This window comes from Solanum verrucosum, unplaced genomic scaffold, assembly GCF_900185275.1.
Source record: "Solanum verrucosum unplaced genomic scaffold, falcon-dt-bn FXZP01000022.1, whole genome shotgun sequence".
Taxonomy (NCBI): domain Eukaryota; kingdom Viridiplantae; phylum Streptophyta; class Magnoliopsida; order Solanales; family Solanaceae; genus Solanum; species Solanum verrucosum.
The window spans coordinates 1,791,066-1,812,678 of record NW_026020086.1 but is presented as its reverse complement, the minus strand read 5'-3'; the positions used below and the strand labels follow the sequence as shown (position 1 = coordinate 1,812,678).

General features: G+C 28.7%; 3 protein-coding genes across 4 annotated transcripts; 2 read left to right on the top strand and 1 right to left on the bottom strand.

Moving 5' to 3' along the window:
* Positions 1 to 658: 658 nt before the first annotated feature.
* LOC125824629 (F-box protein At5g07610-like) lies at positions 659 to 1,840 on the top strand. The gene has a single exon (XM_049504027.1). The coding sequence runs from the start codon at positions 659 to 661 to the stop codon at positions 1,838 to 1,840; it is 1,182 nt and encodes a 393-aa protein (XP_049359984.1).
* Positions 1,841 to 2,220: 380 nt separating this feature from the next.
* Positions 2,221 to 4,662, bottom strand: LOC125824448 (triphosphate tunnel metalloenzyme 3-like). 2 transcript variants are annotated; one of them, XM_049503826.1, is made up of 2 exons: positions 3,814 to 4,662; positions 2,221 to 2,502 (listed from the first exon to the last, which is right to left on the bottom strand). In XM_049503826.1, coding segments are annotated over exons 1-2 (609 nt in total). In that variant the 5' UTR covers positions 4,422 to 4,662; the 3' UTR covers positions 2,221 to 2,501. The 2 variants fall into 2 exon arrangements, with proteins under 2 accessions (XP_049359783.1, XP_049359784.1); XM_049503827.1 differs by lacking the exon at positions 2,221 to 2,502 and having other exon boundaries at positions 3,630 to 4,662.
* Positions 4,663 to 17,650: 12,988 nt separating this feature from the next.
* Positions 17,651 to 18,331, top strand: LOC125824450 (uncharacterized). The gene has a single exon (XM_049503828.1). It carries the CDS (start codon positions 17,651 to 17,653, stop codon positions 18,329 to 18,331), a length of 681 nt encoding a protein of 226 aa, XP_049359785.1.
* The last annotated feature ends 3,282 nt before the right edge of the window (positions 18,332 to 21,613 follow it).

Genomic DNA, 21,613 nt, shown 5'->3' with positions numbered 1-21,613 from the left:
GTATAGATAGTCCAAATCACTTTGATAGGTAGGTTTAGTCGTTGTAGAAAATAAACTTTATTGAATTTTCTATTATAATAAAAATAAAATGTGTATATTAAAACTATTAATGAAGGATGTAAGTATATATAATCAATGAATTAACTGATCTCAATATCTTCGATATAAAGTATAGTAAGGGGAAACAATTAAAGTTAAAATTTTAAAAACGAAATAAATTTAAATAATAAATTTTTAAATGTTGAACCGATCAAATTTAACGAAAAGATATTGAATTATTAAAAGTTGAATATTTGATGTTTGTTGATCAGGCAAAGTCAAAGCAATTAGTTGTATCATACATTAACCTATAAACTATATATAGCATTGACTTTTAAGTTGCATATTAAATTCCATTTGAGGAATCAATAAAATAAAAGAATATCAAAAGGAAACTTTCTCTACAAGCTCAATTTTACAGCAAAACACAAAAAAAAAAAAAAAAAAAAACAGCTTTAAAATGGCCATTTCAAGTTCCAATATTCTACACTAGATTCAACATAACCAAGAGTCTATCACAAACAGTCTCTCTATACCATGCAGGTAGAGGTAAGACTTGCATACATCCTACCCTCCTCAGACTCCACTCGTGGAATTACACTGCGCGTACAGATACAAAATGTCAAAAAGCAAAAAGAAGATCATAACATTTTCTGCAATTTCTAATGAAGAACTATTGACAGAGATCCTCCTTCATCTCCCTGTAAAATCACTCGTTCGTTGCAAATGCGTATCGCGAAAATGGCTTTGTTTAATAACTAGCCCTCAGTTTACGCGCCTCAGAGTCCCCTGTTTTCGCCCTGCAAGTGGCGTTTTTTTGTACCACTCTTCATTTTTAACCAACCCGTATCACAAGTTTGTGCCATTTAGCCTGGAAAACCCAATTCCAACACCATTACAAAAGTTCCCTTTTCTACAACATGATCATCACAATCCTAAAATCATGATATCGCAATCTTGCAATGGACTTTTGCTCTGTCATACAGTTCATAATCCGTTCACGTTTGATGAAAACTACTACATATTCAACCCGACTACTCAACAATTTGTCACACTTCCTAGACCATTATCAGGGGATGTTATCGGAATGAGTTTAGCCTTTGATCCATGGAAATCATCTCATTACAAAGTTATCTCCCTCCAAATTTCTAAACTTGAACCTGCAAATCACCAGATAGAGATTTACTCATCTGAACATAAGAAATGGAGAGTTTCTGGACAACCTTTTCCTAGACATTACGATATATGTTTCAAAAACAGACTAGTTTACTGGAATGGAGCCATTTATGTGTCATGTATCAAACGTTTCAACGTAGAACAAGAAAAGTTTGAAGAGGTTGCCATACCTGAAGTCCAAGATCATGAAGAGGATGATTACATGATCGTCTACTTTGGGGAGTCTTATGGCCATTTGCACCTCATACAAGTGAATCGCCAGAACTTAGCTTTGTACAATGTCTACGAGATGAAACATGATGGTACAGGGTGGTTCTTGAAGTACGAGGTGAATTTTGAAGACGTTGTGTTGGCATTTCCTCACATAATTCGAGGTTTTCTCGAGACAACAGATTTTCATTACTATGGCATGGCTGTGCTAGATGTTGTAAGGGGAGATAAAGAAGAGGATTCATTCTTGATTTTGCATATTCCTGGAATGGTTATACTACGTTACAACTTGGTGGATAAGTCATTCTACAAGCTCTGGGATTTTGACAATGGAGTTCATGATGCATTTGCTTGGTGTCTGCATTTTGATAGATCAAACACTTACCAGTACATTGAATCTACCTATTGTTGGTAAGTAAGTACACAAGCACCTCACACCGTTGTTGTTGCTCATTCCTTTAACTTCGGGGAATACTAACAACAGATTGTTTCGATGGTTGTTAGTTTAAATATAATGTTTGGTTTGATTGTTACTTAAATTTTATGATATGTTACATCAATAATTTATTTTAAATCTTGTCAAAAAATCTATAGCGTAATGATCAAAGGAACCAGAACTAACAAAGCTAACATTGAAAGATGACGAATCAGCCAACAACATACCCAATATAATCCCACAAGTGGGGTCTAGGGAGGGTAGAGTGTACGAAGACCTTACCTCTACTGCATAGAGATAGAGAGGTTGATAGACCATCGGTTTCAAATAAAGCATTTCCAAACAGATTGAAAAAGAGATAGGTGAGAAACATAAAGTCCAAATTAAGCTTCATACTCCATTTCCACAAATAGAAGTTGATGTTCAAAATAGTACTCCAAAAATAAAATAAGAAACTAATATTCGAGAGGTTTAGTGAAACTCTTATCAGCAGGAGGGTAAGTGATTAGGAAACCACAATATTATTTCATGTCTGTCAAGTCTTCTCAAACATATGCCAGATGGTAAGCCTTAAACTGCAAAAATATTGAGGCAATGAACACTTCAAGCCTTCGAGATATGGTACCATCTAGAAGGTAAACCTGCAGTGTAATAGAAATGTAGCGGGTTATAGTCACCTAAATTGACATCACCACAAGAAATCAAGTGATATGAATTGATGCCCGACATAATGTCGTGGTGTTCAGATTTCACTTTGTTCACAAAACATGGAAAGCGCCAAAAGAAATGCAGGAAATCCAGTACAATTGGAGAAACTAATCATGCTGAACGTTAAAATATCACAACACTTGGTACAATTGCAATTTCCATAGGTTTTTGTAAAACCATTGGCAATTGAGAAGTGCATCGCAAGCCTGTTACTATCATTTTACCATATTGCACAAACAAAACCTCCAAGAGCTCAATCACAAGTAATCGCTAGCACTCTATAATGTTCACTCATGTATCAAAATTTGTCCTTGAACTAATCCAAATTGAGGCATTTTTGAGTCACGACATAACGGAGGGTAATGCTAACCTGTTTCAAATAGATCAGGTATGTTTTTGGCTCTTTTCCCTCTTTTCATTTCAATTCTAATATTGCCACTACACTTGCCCTTATAATTGAGAGGGTATTAAACTAAATTATAGAATGAACTAGGCTTAATCAACTCCACAGTTTTTTAATCATCATGTATTAAACTATTGCAATGATTTTTCAGTTGCATATCAAATTGCATTTAAGGAATCAAATAAAAATCCAACAACCAAAAAAGAGGAAACTTTCTCTGCAAGATCAATCTTTTGCAGAAAAAAAATTGAGCTTTAAAATGGCCATTTCGATTCCAAAATACTACAACAGATACAAAATGCCAAAGAGCAAAAAGAAGATCATAACCTTTTTTGCAAATGTAGTGTTTTCTATTGAAGGACTATTGACAGAGATTCTCCTTCATCTGCCTGTACAATCACTTAGCCAATGCAAATGTATATAAAAAGAAATGGTGTTCATTAATCTCTAACTCTCACTTCACGCGTGTCAGAATTCCCTATTTTAGCCCGGCAAGTAGCATCGTTTTGTAACATTATTCATATTTAACCAACCCTTTTTAGACTTTTTGAGCTCATTACACAGTTGTAATGAAGCTCTCTATGTAAATAGATTGCAGCAGTTTTCTACTCTTTTATATAATAACTTTACCAATGAAATACTTCCTAACACTAATCATAGACAAACTTTACGAATTTCATTCCATCCGCCAATTTATCAAGCATAACATCAGATCATGTGTATCCAAGATTACTTCACACAAATGCACACATACACCATTCAAATACATGTAAATCACAACAGACACATAGAAGATGCAACAATATTGGATAATTAATCAAGTACTACAAGATTCACTTACTAAGGCAACTTTCCGGCCCGGAAAGTAGCAAACTTTGACACTTGTGAATAGCTGTAATCAATGTCATTGTCCTTCAAAAATGCCTCAATCATTGCTTTAACTTTCTCTGGCTCCAAGCTTTCACATTCAATCTCATAACAAGTCCCAAAGTCATACATAGTCTCATCTACCTCCAATTCCACACCACACCACTCAAACACATTCCTCACATTCTTAAACTCACCCAATCCAATAAACCCTTCCTCCCCAACGTGAAATTCCTCTCTTGCCCTTTTCAAAACCCTAGAATCTACCTCCATCAGTTTTCTAGGGTTAGAAACACATTCATATCCAATTTTCGGATCTAATTCCTCTTCATCCTCTTCCACTCGGCTAACACCGTCGATAATTACAGCTTTAGCCTTGAGACACACCATGCATTTCACGTTCTCCGAATTCTCATAGAATCGGAGCCGGAGAACAGCCCGGCTCGAGCTCAACTCCCCGGCAGCGCCATCGAAGAAAGTGTTACGCTGGTGGTGTGTTTTTTTGTGGTACGATGAGAAAAGTGAGACAACCTTCTGATGTGCTGCTGAATCCGGCAATCGGAGCTTCACTTCAACCTCCATTAATTGAGGCCGATGCGGTTGTTTTTGGAGGAGGGATCGACTGTTGAGCGGTCGAAGTGTTGGAGGAGAGAGGAGGCACCGGCTGTGGCAGCGCCGCCGGTAGCGGTGGTGGTACTGGTGGAGGAAGAGGCGGCGATGAGGGCGGCGCGTTTGCGAGCTTCTTCGAGTTCTTCTTTGTCTTCGATTTTGACTTCGATTTTGCTGGGTTTTCTTCTCAGCATTTCTGTTTCGTATATCTCAAGCGAAAGTTCAGTTTTTTTTAATTATTACTACTTATTAGAAGTGAGAGTTGAGGTGTACCAACACTGCACTATTAAATTGTACAAAAGGGATCATGAATTGTACTATATATGTTTGGCCTACTTTATTGTTGAATCAACATGTAGATTGCATGTGTTTTAATATTTTAGATACAAATAATTCCCTACAATTTTCAATGTCTTCACTATTTCAATTCTCTCTTTTTTTTATTTTACTCCTTTTTAGAAATGGGAGTTTGGGAGGACCAACATTGCACTAAAAAGTTGGACTAAAAGCTATAGAAATTGTACATTGAGGCCCACCAAAAAGATGAACTATTCTTTTTTTCTACTTTCCATTCTCCCCTTTTACTCTCTTTAGTTTATCTTTCATCTTAAATTTTTCATACATCTTTAAAATATTTTGAATTATTAATTATTATGAATTATAATGTTTTGATTTTTACGTAGTTTACAAATATATAAATTTCATTTTTTAAAAAATTGAAGATATCATACGCAAATTTATGGTCAAACTTGAATTATTTGATTCTTGAGAAATAAAAAGTGTCACATAAAATGGGACAGACGAAGGATAACTCTCAATTAAATTTATTTCACTTTTTAGTTTCCATTTTTAACATAATTTTTGAAGTTGGATTTGTAGGAATTGTATAGTAGACCCATTTAAATTTTACTTTTTTGTTTTAAATTAGAGAATTTGGCCGCACTTCGCACGATCATTAAAATTAAATATTTTTGATTAATTTTATATTTACTCTGTTGTTTAATCGTAATATTATTATTTGTTTTAATAATATGAAGATTGTGAAAAAAATAAAGCTTCACAAATTTTACATCTATTAAATGAGGAAGAATATATTTTTTATCAAATAAGTTAAAATATATTTGCTAATAACAAATTCTTCCATTGCATGAAGTTGATCCTTTAATATATAATATATATTCCGGTGTATCATTCTCCTTAAATGTCTAAGAAATATCTCATAATGTCAAATAACATTGTAATACTCCCTCTGTCCCTAATTACTTGTCCACTTTTAAATTGACACATTTATTAAGAAATCAATTAATGACATAGTGAGTTTATCATTTTACCCCTATTAATTATGAAGTAGATGAAAAGTTCTGCAATTTTCAAAGTAATTAGTCATTTAATTGAGGGTATAATAGGTAAAAAAATTGTTCTTTCTTGATTTGTCAAAATGGACAAGTAATTCGAGACAACTATAAAAGGAAAAGTGAACAAGTAAGTAGGGATAGAGGGAGTACTAAACAAATGCATCAGCAAATGAAATTTATATTAAAAATATACTGAATGATGACGTAATGATACCTTAATAAAATTTCCTATCCATTTAAAAAAAATAAAAAATTCACCCTTTCAATTTCGTTATATCTTCTTATTTAGTAGAAGAATCATCATTTATTATATTCTACTCCACCTTAATTGTACCATCAGAGTTTTAAGAATAAACATTAAATTTTAAATCGAAATAAAAAATCATTGAAAAATGACAGAAAAAATAATAATAGTATATGAAAATTAAAATAAGGTGCAAGAAAAGCCTTTTCACGATAATTTTTTAAATATATTGATAACAATTAAAATGAAGCTGTTATTTTATCTTTAAAATTAAGTTTGATTGAATTGAATTAGTACAATGAGAAAAAATATTAAACTAATAACTTTTTAATGTTATTAAATGCATTTTCTTTTTAATTGAGTAGTAGATTAAAAGTTTCGAATTAGGATATTAAAATAATATCTTACTCTCTCCTTAATTATTATGGTATTGCAAACATTTATTTTCCTTAAATGCTGATTCATTTTTCATTTACAGTTATATCCAATTAATTTCTAATGTATTGAATGTGGTTATGGGATATTGAAATAATATCTTTATCTTTTCTTAATCATAATAAAATTATAATTTAATATTTTTTTCTGAAATGATAATTTTTTTTTAATCCTAGAACATATTGTTTACTATATTGAATGTAATTATAATAAAACATATTGTATTTAGTATGACAAAAGAACTCAAAAATTAGAGAAATTAGATAAATAGTAATCTTAGCTTCTAAGAAATGTCACATCATCATTTACATATCCAATTTTATATATATAAAAGAGTTAAAAAAGAAAAAATAAGTGATTTAAGAAAATTATATAAATAACATTAGTGATCAGATGAAGATTAAGAAAAAACGTCAAATAAATTAGTAGTATTGATGATGATAAAAGTTAAATAAATCATTTTTTCTATTATTTAAATATTTAACATAAAAATTCCAATCTTTTAAAATTAAAAATTAAAAAAAAATCGAGGCAATAATTATTATAAAGAAAAATATAACCAAAATTGTCAGAAAAAATTGATAAAAATAAATAAGTATCTATTACTAAAAATGGTGTCACTACATTTTCTATTTTAACTTTATTGTTACATATGGATAGAAACTTTTAGAAGAAGAAATGATTCAAAAATTTAAAAATAATGATTCCTTAAATGGTGATTCCTTTTCCATTTACAGATTTTCAATTAATTTTTAATGTATTATATATGGTTATGGATATTGGAATAATAATTTTAGCTTTCCTTAATCATAATAAATTATATTTTAACCTTTGTTTTTGTGAAATGATAATTTTCTTTTCATTCGTACAACATATTCATTAATATATTAAATGTAATTATAATAAAACATGTTGTATTTAGTATGACAAAAGAGTTCAAAATTTTAAAAAATTAAATAAATAATAATCCTAACTTCTAAGAAATGTCACAAATATATATATATATATATATATATCTAAGAAAATGATATAAATTACATTAATGATGAAATGAAGATTAAGAAAAGAAGTAAAACAAATTAATAATAATATTGATGATGATAGGAGTTAAATAAATCATTTTTTATTTTTTGTAAATTTTCAATATAAATTTTTCAGTCTTTTAAAATTAGAAAATGCTAAAAAAAAAACTAAAACTAAAAATCGAGGCAACAATTATTTTAAGGAAAAATAACAAAAAATGTCAGAAACATTGATAAGAATAAATAAGCATCTATTGCTAAGAAGGTGTCATCCCACATTTTCTATTTTAGCTTTATTATTACATATAGATAGAAACTTTAAGATGAAGAATAATCCAAAAAAATTAAAATAACAAATCAATTATGTAAAAATACATGTGTAATTCTTATAAAGTTATAATAACTAATTTCTTCAAATGAATAATTAAATGAAAGAAAAAAAAGTAATTAAGAAAATAATATAAATAACACTAATTATGAGATTAATAGCATTGATGAGGAAAGGAACTAAACTATGATCATCTTTTTAAATTCTTTTTTAAGAAAATATATATAAACTTTAATTAAAGATAAATAAGAAAAAAAAACTTTAAAGATACAAAAAATCAAGACAAAATAAAAGAAGAAAGAAATTAGAAGAATAATGAGGTTGAAAGAAATAATATCTAATTTTCTCTCTTTTCAAATCACAAAATAAATTTTTGCTTGTTCTCCTCCTAATTTGATACGAATTCCATAAATATAATGATTTTTTCTCCAAATAACTTTTCTTACCCTTTGAAACACTAATCAGCCTTCTTATAAATTTGTCAACCACAATAAATTTTCTCTCCTTGTAGGAGGAATAAACATTTTTTCAAAAAGTCTTTTATTTTGAAAAGAACTTTTTGTTACATAATCTCTTTCTTTACATCAATGTCTTCACAAGAATCATGAGATATTCTCTCTTTCTTTTTTGTTAAAAAAGTCACATGACCTAGAAATTTGATGGACATCTTAGCCACAGAAGTTGATACCATATATTGATCATCATCATCGTCAGAAAAAGAAGAGCCAAAGTGAAGAAATTTGTTCTTATTTGTTACAAATGGTCAACTATTTTTTTTATTTTATAGGCTAAATAATTATAAACAGTTATGAAAAATGAATAGTTTTTATCTTTTCATCTTCCATTTTCATTTACTTAAATTTATATTAGTGTATTGGATGTTATAAAGGGCATAATTAATCGGGTATAATATAAATACTTTTTAAAAAAAATACAAATAAGAAATACAAAACAAAGATAAAATGTCAAAAAAAGAGAAAAAAGATGAATAGAAATACTGGTCATAGAGAGATGCCACATCAGATTGTCTATATTCAGCTTTATATATACATATATAGGTTCATGCCCTTATATGTTATTTTATTACTTTAGCTGGCATCGATATTTTTGTAAATCTGATATCTACTTTGGAACATTTTATAATGTGGCATAGGCTGACAATTGAGATCATAAATTTAAAAATAATAAAATTTAATTTAATATAATACTAATATCAATATCATAAAGATATATATATATATATATATATATATATATCATTTAAAAAATATATAAAAATATTATAAATTGTAATAATTAACCGCTTTATTTTTTTAAAATCATATAACTAATTTAATTTACACTCCAAAATTCATAGGTGTCACATAATTTAGACATTAATTCTTCATTACTCAATATATGTAATTATATCAATGACATATAAATGAAATAAAAAAATTACATATTTTATTTGAAAATCACGTAATAGTACTATAAGGTATAATAATTAACAACTTAACATATTTTAAAATTTTAGTTGACTCTCCAAATTTCATATGTCTCATGTAATTGAGACAGAGAAAAACATATATTGGTTTAAAATAAATAAAAATATTATAAATTATAATAATTAACAACTTAATTTATTAAAAAAATCCTTTAAAAAAATTTAGTTGGCTCTACAAATTCAATCGTATTACAATAATTAAAACATAGAAATTAAAATAGATTGGACTCCTGCTAACATTTATGTTTGCTTTTTAAAAAAAATTTCTTTTATACTTTATATAAATAAATTTTTTATGTAAAAAGTATTATAAATTATAATAATTAATAGCTTAAAATATTTGAAAACATATAAAAAGTTTTTGTTAACTTTCAAAATTTCATCTATACTACATAAATTGGGAGAAATATATATATATAGATATTTTAAGTGCTAATGATTGTGAGTTATAGTACGTTTTATGTCATTTTCATATATATTACTCGCTTTGTCCTGATTTATGTGATACAAATGAAATTTCAAAAGTCAATGAATTTTTATAAGTTTTTTTAAAAATTAACTTGTTATTTATTGTGATTTATAATATATTTACGTAAAACATACTCTAAATAAAAATAATTAGCAACTTAAAATATATAAAAACATACTAAAAAATTGATTAACTTCAAAGTTCATATGTACCACATAAATTAAAATAGAAACAGTAACAGTAACATATATTGGCCCCCGTGCTGGCACGGGGTCCCATATCTAGTATGAAGAAAAGTGGAAGTTTTAATTTTCATAATGACACCTTTGGGTATCTTATAATTGTGGAAATACTCCAAATTTTGCTTCGGAGTGACTTTCGTGATGGAAAAAATTTGAGAATGAGGTTGAATTAGTTCGGACAAGTGATGAAAAGATTCACTGATTGGCTAAAGTGGATGTTACGAGTCGTACAAGTATATCAAAGAAGTTTTGTGAAGAGGGGATTAGATTGAACATAGTTCATGTGTAGTTTACTGAAGACATCTTCTTAACACTACAAGATATGGAGATTGAATACAATATTTGTTTTAATTGTTACTTAAATTTTATTGTATCGTATTGTTTAAATTCATTCTTAGGTAATGATGAAAACACTCATTTTATGTAACGGTCGATTTGGTGTGATCACGTCATTACCTTAATATTTTCTTCTCATTTGTCTTTATTTATTATTTTATAAGTATGTTTCATGTTTTACTCTACATTTTCATAGTAGCTCTACCTCATACCTTACTTTTCTTGTAGGTTTATCATTCAAATTGGGCATGTAATGACGAAGAACGATACAATCTATCCAAACATTGTATTCATTAAAACAATACAATACAATATAATATATTATGAAACGATACTGACAGCTATCCAAACTAAGTGTGAGGGATAGGGTAGAAGTTTAGTAGGTGTTCAATCTTGATTGTCACTAGAGTGATAAAATTAGCTTATAAAAACACGACTCATTAAATTTGCACAAGTTAAGATAGGTTATTAACCCGTTTATTTATTCGCTCAATCAATTTTACTTGTTTAATTCAGTCTATTTAATTAAAAATTGAGTGAGTATGTAACTCAAATTCACTAATGATAAACCTTTCAAACTTTTATCAAAAAGATTTTTTTTAAAATTTTATTTACAGGAGTATATAGCCATAATAATTTTAAAAATTAACAAATAAAGAAATTTAAACTTAATAAGAATTATATTGGACAATTTGTGTTATAACCCGGTTTTAGCCCATCTTAGCCAACCAATTACTAATTTTCTATTTCAAGAATCATTTCTTGCTAATTTTATTGCTTTGGATATTATTGTAATATCTTCGTTCATTTTTATTTGTTCATAATATTAAAATAATTTTCTTTTTTACTTGTCTATTGTAACATATTAAGAGAAAAATAATTTTTTTCCTATTTTATTCTCAATATTAACTACTAATTTTCCAAAGTTATATCTCTTTTTTTTTTTAAATTCTAATAGTCATGAAGATTAAAGTAAAATATTCACTTTATTTATTATTTTTAAAGTAAAAGAAAAGTTCATTGTCAATAAGTAAAATTTTTTTTTTTTTCAGAATTCATTGCGGACAAGTAAAAATAAAGAAAGGATATTAATTTGGAGTCTGTTTAATAGGGTAGTATTTCTTTTATTTTCCATTATATTAGGACCTCAATAGTCAAAACCAAACCAAATACAATTTTTTGTGTTTAATAAATATAAACATAATTTATTTATTATATTCTCAAAATTGTAACTTAATTGTAGAACCACAATTAATACCAGTACTGAAACTGTTTTCATTAACAAGGCTGTTAATCTTCTTATTGCATTTAGTAGATATAGTAAATGCTTTACATACATGAACATTGTATAAATCACAAGTCCAAAATTCCAAGCAAATATAACTATAAAAATTCCAAATTTCCAAGCAAAAGTTAATTTTTCATTACACTTTTTGTATAGCAAAATGGTGCAAAAATTCTTCATTTCCCTCCTCATTTTCTTCATAATAACATGTGGAGCAATTTTAGTACGATCCGAACTTACAAGAATTCCGGAAAGACCTTATCTTAGAGGTAATCCTGGACTATTACCACGAGGTGTGACATTTCATAAAGCTATTAGTCCAAGAATTTCTGAAAATTATGTTGTTAGTCATCCCATTAGCAAGAATTATAATACTAATTCGATAGTACCGAAGAGACCTTACCTTAGAGGTAATCATGGACTATCAACACGAGGTGTTACATTTCATACACCTATTAGCCCAAGAGTTTCTGAAAATCATGTTGATAGTCCTCCGGTTAGCAAGAATTCTAATACTAATTCGATTGTACCGAAGAGACCTTACCTTAGAGGTAATCCTGGACTATTACCACGAGGTGTTACATTTCATAAAGCTATTAGCCCAAGATTTTCTGAAAATCATGTTGTTAGTCCTTTCGTTAGCAAGAATTCTAATACTAATTCGGTAGTACCAAAGAGACCTTACCTTAAAGGTAATCCTGGATTATTACCACGAGGTATTACATTTTATAAAGCTATTAGCCCAAGAGTTTCTGAAAATCATGTTGTTAGTCCTTCCGTTAGCAAAAATTTTAATTCTAATTTGATAATACCAAAGAGACCTTACCTTAGAGGTAATCCTGGATTATTACCACAAGGTATTACATTTCATAAAGCTATTAGCCCAAGAGTTTCTAAAAATCATGTTGTTAGTCCTCCAGTTAGCAAGAACTCTAATACTAATTCGATAGTACCGAAGAGACCTTATCTTAGAGGTAATCCTAGACTACTACCACGAGGTATTATATTTCATAAAGCTATTAGCCCAAGAGTTTCTGAAAATCAGGTTGTTAGTCCTCTCATTACTAGAATTTCTAATATTAATTCAATAGTACCAAAAAAAACCTTATCTTAAAAGTAATTATGGACTATTACCATAAAATGTTTCATTTCATAAAGCTATTAGCTCAAAGACTTTCAGAAAATAATCATGATTAACACGTTGTTAGTCCTGCCACTAGCTAGACTTCTAATACTAATTTTGTAGAACAATATGTATCGTGATAGAAAAATGTTAATTCAATAAAACATTCCACTTGAATCTTAGTTCATCGTTTTAAAAAAAAATTATGTTCTCTTCTCTTAATTATTTAGCATACGTTTTTACTATTGTATTTACTTTTCATACTTGTTTATGATATGTGTTACTTAAATCTCTGATTAAAAACAACCACTTTACATTCACAATATATGAATAAGGCTTCGTACACACTACATACTATCCTCCACAAGTCCCCTTAAGTCCCCTTGTGAAATTACGTTATTGGTATGTTGATGTTGTTATTGTTAATTAAACAAAGCAAAAAATGGTGCATATTTTTTCATTTTGTTCTCTTTCAAACGACTTAATAAACAATAATCGCTATCATTTTAATTCTAAAGGTCAATTTTTCTTTTTAAAAAAATAATAAACTATAAATAAATACCTAATTTTAAAATATTGAAAATCTAAATTTGAAAAGCAATAGTATTGGTTAAGCTACTTCTAAATTATCTTCCCAATACCCAAATGGCCAAATGAGTTTGGTGATCGTAGAAATAGTGTTAATTGGCCATTTTTCGATCTTCTTTTTAAAACAGTATTCTTTGTTTTTAATTTGATTGTCTGAATTTTAACTTAATTCGTAAATTAATGAGTTGTCAAAAAAATAAAAGAAATATTTTTTTAAACAGAATAAAAAAATAAAACAAATAAATTAAAATAGAAAAAGAATGTAATTATCGTCATAAATTTTTAATGTAACTATGACGAAAAATTTATATATTTTAAATGTTAATCAAAGCTCAGTAGCTCGAATAATTTAAATCATAAAAGAGGGAAGTGCCACATAAATTATGATATAAAAAGTAATTTAGATTTAATGATAATAAATCCATAAGAGTAAAAATCAATGTAATGTAAGTGTGAATGAGTTTCTATGGTCAAAGGTCACATAAATTTAAATCTTTTTTAAAAAAAATATCACATAAACTATGATAGAAAAAAGTAATTTATATTTAATGATAATTCATATAATTCAATGTAATGCAAGTGTGAATGAGTTTGTTTTGACTATTTGTATTTTAAAATTTGACTGAAATTTGAAAACTATTATCATTAATTAAATGTAATTGTCACAATAATAATCACGTGTCTTGTAAAACTAATCACAACATAAATAATGTGACATGTAAAAACAATTTGACAGTCAATTTATGCTCATCCTTTAGTACCTAAACTTCATAAATAGAATTTATTAGATACTACACCTAAGTTTTATAAATTCCTATTTAAGGAGAATGTTAATCACAACTTCATAATCTAATTCATACATTACCACCCTTTCTTCTCACTAAATTTTCAAGAATCCAATTCACTAGACAATTTCCCTTACACACACACAAAAAAAAATGGTTTCAATATTATCTTCATTTCCATGCCTAATTTTGATTCTGATATTATCTTTTTCGATGTTAATCCAACCGGGGCTTCTATGGCATGCTCCATCTGGTGACTTGTCTGAATTTTACGCGATGCCACAATGTTGGATGGCCATGGAAGAAACAATGGTGTGTGGTTATAAGGTCTCCGCGATTCTTGGAGGAAACTTAGGGGATGGTTCTATGGACCTTGTTGCCATTGGTAATAAGTGTTGCAAGGCTATCAATGATGTTTCAAGTAAATGTACCTTTGAGGGTGTTAATCCACTAAACACGTTTATTCCTCAATTTGTTAAGGATATGTGTGTTGGAATTAATAAGGAAAATCTTTTTAAACTTAATTATCCCTTTGCATATGATCAATTTCGCCGCCCTTTGAAAAACCCTCTACTCAAGAACAACCATGTGTTACATCGCAAGCTTACCTTGCCTATCCGTTCTCGGACTATTTATACCTAGTTACAATCAATTGTCTTAATAGTCTCTTGTGTTTTGGGAGTCTATTTTTCTTCAATTTCAATTATGGGATTGAGATTGACTTATGGTATTGCGAAGAGTGATGGTTTATATAGTCAATCTCAACTTTTTTTAGAATTTAGACTTAGTTGTTGGTATTGTTAGAGTCAAGTTATGTTTGTTTATCTTCATAATATTTTCCGCTTGGTTGTTGTGGGATTTATATGAGGATATGTTATTCCTTAGAGTTGTTGGAGAAATGTATTGTCGATTTTAAGGTGGATCAAATTTTAAATAAGTGAAACTTTTAAATTAGTGTTTTAACTATATTTTCTTAAATTAAACTTGTTAATGTTAGTAGTTTTCATCAGAAATTATAAAATCCGACTAAGATGGCCATTAAATTGAACTAATTTTGGAAGACAAAAAAAAATAGATGATTTTAATGATCAATTATTATGAATTGAATAATATATATTGGACAATCTAACTTAGTATTTTTTTTCCCTGAAATTGTTTTCTTTAGTACAATATTCAAAACATGTCTGAATCAACAATGTGCAATGATGACCTTCCAGTATACTTTCTCAATCGAGCTCATTATACAGTGGTTGTCTAGTACGATTTGTCTCTTCTGTATGATTTGTGAACTATTATATTGAAGCGAGATTTATCATGTGCGTACCTAAAGAGTAGCAGTCTTGGATCTCTTATCCTAAAATTAAAAAAGATACAAAGTGTAAATGTAAAAACTGCTTATGCAATAAACTCTCTTTACTATTAAATTAAATATTTATACTCTGAACATATAGCAAGTTTAATTTGAATGTACGTATTATAAAAATGTTTAATTACATTTAATATCATTACACTAATTATATTAAATATGTTATTATAAAATATTTTGTAGACAAAAATCTCCTGCGTCCATACATATAAATACCAAACTCCCACATCCAAATATATTCCACCAAAGCCCTATTCTAAGAATACGACTAACAAAAACCAGTCCTCATACTTCTCTATATTACAATGGCTAATCTTAAATTTTAATTATCAAGAAATTACATTCCCTCCGCCATTAATTTGAGCCTTCAAAAACTTGTCATATTAGTCAAGTCGATAAATTTTAAATGTTATATATTTAAAATGATGGTAAAAGGTTGCTATATTAACATGATTGTGAAGTGATATGTTTTAATATGAAATATTATTACTGATCCAAAATATTCTTACAATATGTTTTACTAAGTGTCAAAACAATGAAAAAAATTGTTTCTATGCATGTCTTGAACGATCCTCATAGAACTAACTTTTAGATTAAATTTGTCCAAAATATATGTCTCATCATATCAAAGTTGCATGTTGGGAATGGGGTTCAAGTTTATCATGATTAGAACTGTGTCGAGGGATTGTGAATATACTCCAAATTCATGATTGTGCGCTCTCCAGTTCGTATAATAGTGTTTGGGCATTATATCATGGTGTCATGATCAGATACGTTGGATTCGATATTCAATCTCAAACTGTGTCGAGAGATTGTGAATATATTCTCAATTCATGATTGTGTGCGCTCTCCAATCCGTATTTGGGCATGCACTAGGTGATGAAATAAATGTCCACATGAGATCAAGATCACAAGATCTGGACTTCTTATGCAACTTGGACAATAGTCTTAAAGAAATAATACTTAGTTCTTTATTATAAGAATATAGTTAAAAACAATTACTAATTATTATTTTGAATTCCTAAAATAACTCTTTTAAATATCGACATAGCTTATGAAAAACTATACGTACATTATTATCTTTTAATTGAGGTATTTGTAGCATTACTACACCCCATGCTTTTCCTACACGTATCTAATTTTAATTAATAATGGGAGATTTAAATCTTAGACAAAGTTTAGACTTTACAATTAAAAATTGTTGAATAGTTTTTTACTTTTAATGAATACTAGCACATATGTGTTATATGAAATATTAAAAGGAAATGAAAAATTATATTGCTTAGATGTAAATGCATCATTTAGTGAAAACCAATAAATTTCAATTACATATTCAAATTACTATTTATTGGAATTGAACATTTGAACGTATAATAAAGTATTCATATTAATTAGGCACTTCAATTCAAATTATGGGGAAAAAATATTGATATGTATTCTCAAGTGCTCATTACGTAAATAGTCATTTAAAATATGTCACAACATTCTTTAATTACTCGCATTAGCCTTAAAAAAGGGTAAAACATCATGTCTCTTTAGTTGAGGTTGATATATATAATTAAAGGAGATTAACGAGTGTGATTAGTTTATATGAAGGAAAATATTTTCTAGAATAATAAGTGGGTTTCTTACTTATTTTCTTGTGTTCAGTATGTATGCAAAAAATATTATATATCCTGAAATTATTTATATATAATCTAGACATATATTATGAGCGGTAAGAATTAGGTGGTTGGGATGGACGCTACATGGGTGGAGGTAAAGATCGGGTGGGTTGGAGCCTTGGAGGGTAGGGAGGACACAATTAATTGTGGAATGCCATTTGTAAATTTGTTTTTACTACTTCCATTATGGCCCTTGATTATTCAAATAATATATTTCACATTGATTGGAGTAACGGTGAATTGAACAAATTAAATATATGTATGGGTTGTTTCACTTGATTAAATTTATGAAAACAGTTGAAAATATTTGATGTAATTAGAACACTTAATTAAATATGTCATTAACTTTCTTAAATTAAACTGCAATCTTAAAAGCGTTAGGCAAATTAATGAAAGCTAATTGTAACGTTATTTTCACATAATAAAAAGAGAAATTAAACCAAGATCGCTAGAGGCAAAAATAGTCCCAAAAAAATGTCTCTAGTTTTTTCTTTAATAAACATGAAAATAATATTCGTTCTGTGCTTATTAATCGCGATTGAACCTAGACTCCGGCACGTTGTTGGCGTCCAAGGTTTCGGGCCGGGCTTCTTGGGTGGTTTGGGTGTCCAAGGAAATGGGCGGGCCTTCTCATTTGGTTCGAACGGACAAGGTTCCGGACGGGCCTTCTCGTTTGGTTCGGGTACCCCAGGTTCTGGGCCGGGCTTCTCATCTGGGCTGAATAGTGGTGGGCCATTTTTTTGGAGTTTTAATGGGCCTGAGGCTGATAAGTGTCTAGCAACTCTTAGAAATACTCCAAATTGTGTCCAAGAAATATTTGGGTCTTTGTTCAAAATACCATTTCAGTTTATTGGGGCTCCATTTCACTCTATTGGGCCTCAATGTTGCAAAGTTGTTATAGATATTGAAGATAATTGTTGGCCCAAGATTTTTCCGATAAGCCCGCTTTTTCCTCTCACACTCAAAAATCTTTGTAACTCACAAGGTCAGGGTCAAGGTCAGGGTCAGGCTCCAACTGAACAACAACCATCATCTCCTCCGTCTCCACCTCAACCAGATGTGTATCCAAATTCACTTCCATCAACTTCAACTTCATCGCCGCCTCCACCTCAACCATACTCATACTCATTTTCATTTGCAAATAAAGGAGATTAAGAATGGGCTTGTTGGAGAATAGGCCCAAATTTGAGGTTTGGGCCTATCGAACACGAGTCCTTGAAATAAGCTATTGGGCCTTGGATCCATGAAGAATTGAAGATTTCAACAAGGAAGTGTTTTTTCACCATTTATTTCTTATGTAATTAACAAGAAAATAAGATCCTATTGTTGTTAAACAATTCTTCGAGATAATCGATTTTTGTTCCAATTTATGGAATTTTTTTATAGGACATCCAAAAAAGAAAAAGAAAAAAAAAACAATGTTCTCCTTTTTCCTAAATGTTTGACAATTTCTGTCGTAACTAAGTGAATTCTGACTAACATTTCAACGAATTGCATGTTAAGCAGGTATGCGAGCTCAAATGACATATTTATTTAGCCTTGACATATGCAACAACAAAAAAAGATATTAGCATACATACGTATGATAAGATTACACTCAATATGAGTTCAATGACTTTAAAATCCCAAATTCGCTTATGATATAGCCATATAGGAGAATCTTGAAATTACAATAAAGTTATATCTGTGTGACCTACGTATAGGCCACGATTCGAATAGTAGAAGCAATCAATAATACTTGCATTATGGTTAACTGTTCACATGTAATCCAAAGTGTGCAGACCTTCTTCGAAACCCTACTAACATAAGATGTCTTCTGTATTGAACTGTCAACGATACGTGAATTCAAAAATCAAAGTCCTTTTATCTTGGAGAATTCTTTTTTTTTTTATAAAAAAGGATGAATATGTAAGCAAAAGTTAAACAACAAGAAGGACAAAGTAGGTGCAACAAATAAAATAAAATACTATATAATAACAAATGCAAATTGACAATAAAGTCAATAAGCAACCAGCTACGTATCAAATAATATGCCTAATACACCAAAAAAAAAGAAAATCTTCATAATTGAAACACCCAATTTGTCTTTCCTAATGTTTTCTCTCGTGAAGCATTTAAAAAGAGAAAAAAAACCATATTATGGAGACTTTCCACTTGCTCCTTAATCTATCATCGTGTTCAGCTTATATATATTGATAGTATAAAAAAATATCATTACGTTTTTCTAGCACAAATATAACACGTAGAGATCTTTTCAGATAACTTGACAAACTTCTATTTTTAGATCGCTAGTGTATATAAGTTAAATACTTCATCCTTAGTGTATATAAGTCAAACACTTTGCGATAAAATTAGTAAACTTCTTTCTTCCAATTATAACAGACAAATATTTGCATGCACACGCAAACATATATGGAGATAAACAAATAAGAATAAAGTTAATGATATAAGTTCAATTTTGACCAAAAGGATGAAGTCATGGCATCCCCTCAATATTTCCATCTCATCCATTTGAGTTAATTTTTTTAGACGTTATTTCAAAATTAAAGTCGCGTTTTTATTGAAGAAAATTGAAATAAAAAAATGATTTTCAAAGATTATAAGTTTATAACCATCAGTTGAGTGATCATATTTTTGCGAAATCAACCCTTCTTCCCTATAAAAAAATCACTATTTTTTTAATTAAAATTTGCCACTAAGTTTAGTAGTTATTAATTCTCATTGATATTATTTTGATTGAATAAGTGAGAAGAAAAAAGGGACAAAGCACAAGTACCTCCTAGACTATGATCAAAATCTCAGAGACACATCTTAACTAAACTAAGGTCTTATTACCCCTGAATTAATTTTATTGTAATTTTGTACACCTTTTGGCTTACGTGGCACACTCCGTGACTCCACGCGCATGAGAGATATTTGGATGCCACGTAAACCAAAAAAGTGTACAAAATTTAAAAAAAATGGATTTAGGGGGTAATAGAACCTTAATTTAGTTAAGTTGTATGTCTTTGAATTTCGGTCATAGTCTAGAGGGTAATTGTACCTTGTCTCAAAAAAAAGTTTAAAGAAGCTTTACAGTATTTCAATGAGAATCTTTTTTCATTACGTATTATCCAATCAAGCTGGTTCAATAGAAAAAATTATATTTTACCACATAATTTTTTTATTGATTCGTAATAGAAAATACTTACTCCTTTTAATAGTGCATAATTCTAAGATTAAGCCAAGTAAAACAATGTGGCATGTGGGGAGAATTAAAACACGGTTACCCACATCATTATTGGTCATATTTTTAAATCAAAGAAAGGATAAGAGGATAACTAGATTATATTTTAAGTTACTTCAGAAAAAATTTAATGAGACATGTGACATTGGTCAAAAACACAGGCAATTTTCAATGATATTAATTTGACCTAATAAAGTATATATATACAATTGTGGTCCTCAAGGAGTAAAGAACAATGGAGTTGGTTTTTAGTAGTTATTTTTTGGTGAGAATTCAACTACTTTATTATAAATATATCAAGATAGGGTTGTTAAGTTTGCTAAAGAAAAAAAAAACAGAAAAAATTAAATAAGAATATTGCACCTTAGGAGAAAGATATTAATTATACTTTTATATTCTTAATATATCATACTCAATTCATATATTGAGTAAACTCCAAGTGTGAAACATCACTTAATTATTACTCTTTTCGTCCACTTTTATTTGTCATAATTTACTTCTCGAAAGTTAAACTATATGAATTTTGATCAATATTTTAAAATGTATTTTTTATTAGAATAATATGAAGAGGATTGTAGCTTATAATATTTTTCAAACTTTTAAAATTTTATTAAACTAATTTAAATTCAATTGAGTTCGAAAGGTAAAAATGAACAGAGGGATGAGTAATTGGCCTTTAAGTTGCATGCATTAACAATATTGTAAAAAAAATAAAAAAAAATATATATATATATACACACACCATCAGGTCACTTAAAGTTATTTTTTCTGTCTCAATTTATGTAACAATCTTTTTATTTATAAGTTTATCCACAAAAGAATAACATATTTATATATTTAAAATCATTTAGATATATCCTTTTTATTTTATCCTCAATAAAATCATTATTAACCACATAAATTTCTTAGGCTTATTTTAGACTACAAATATCTTTCTTTCCATTAAATTTTGTGTGCGGTCAAACTATGTCACGTAAATTATGACAAAGAGAGTTAATTATATAATTTGTTTCAAATACAACTTTCAAAAAAAAATCTCTCTTTTTTTCCCTTTCTAAATTTTTTTCCAATCAAATATTGCCATGCATATGTATCATATCATATATTATTATAAGTGGGAAGCTCCTAACCTCAAAGTTGGATTATCATTTTACCCTTATCTTACCCCTAAAATAAATTAAATATTAATATCTATTTAATCAATTAAATAT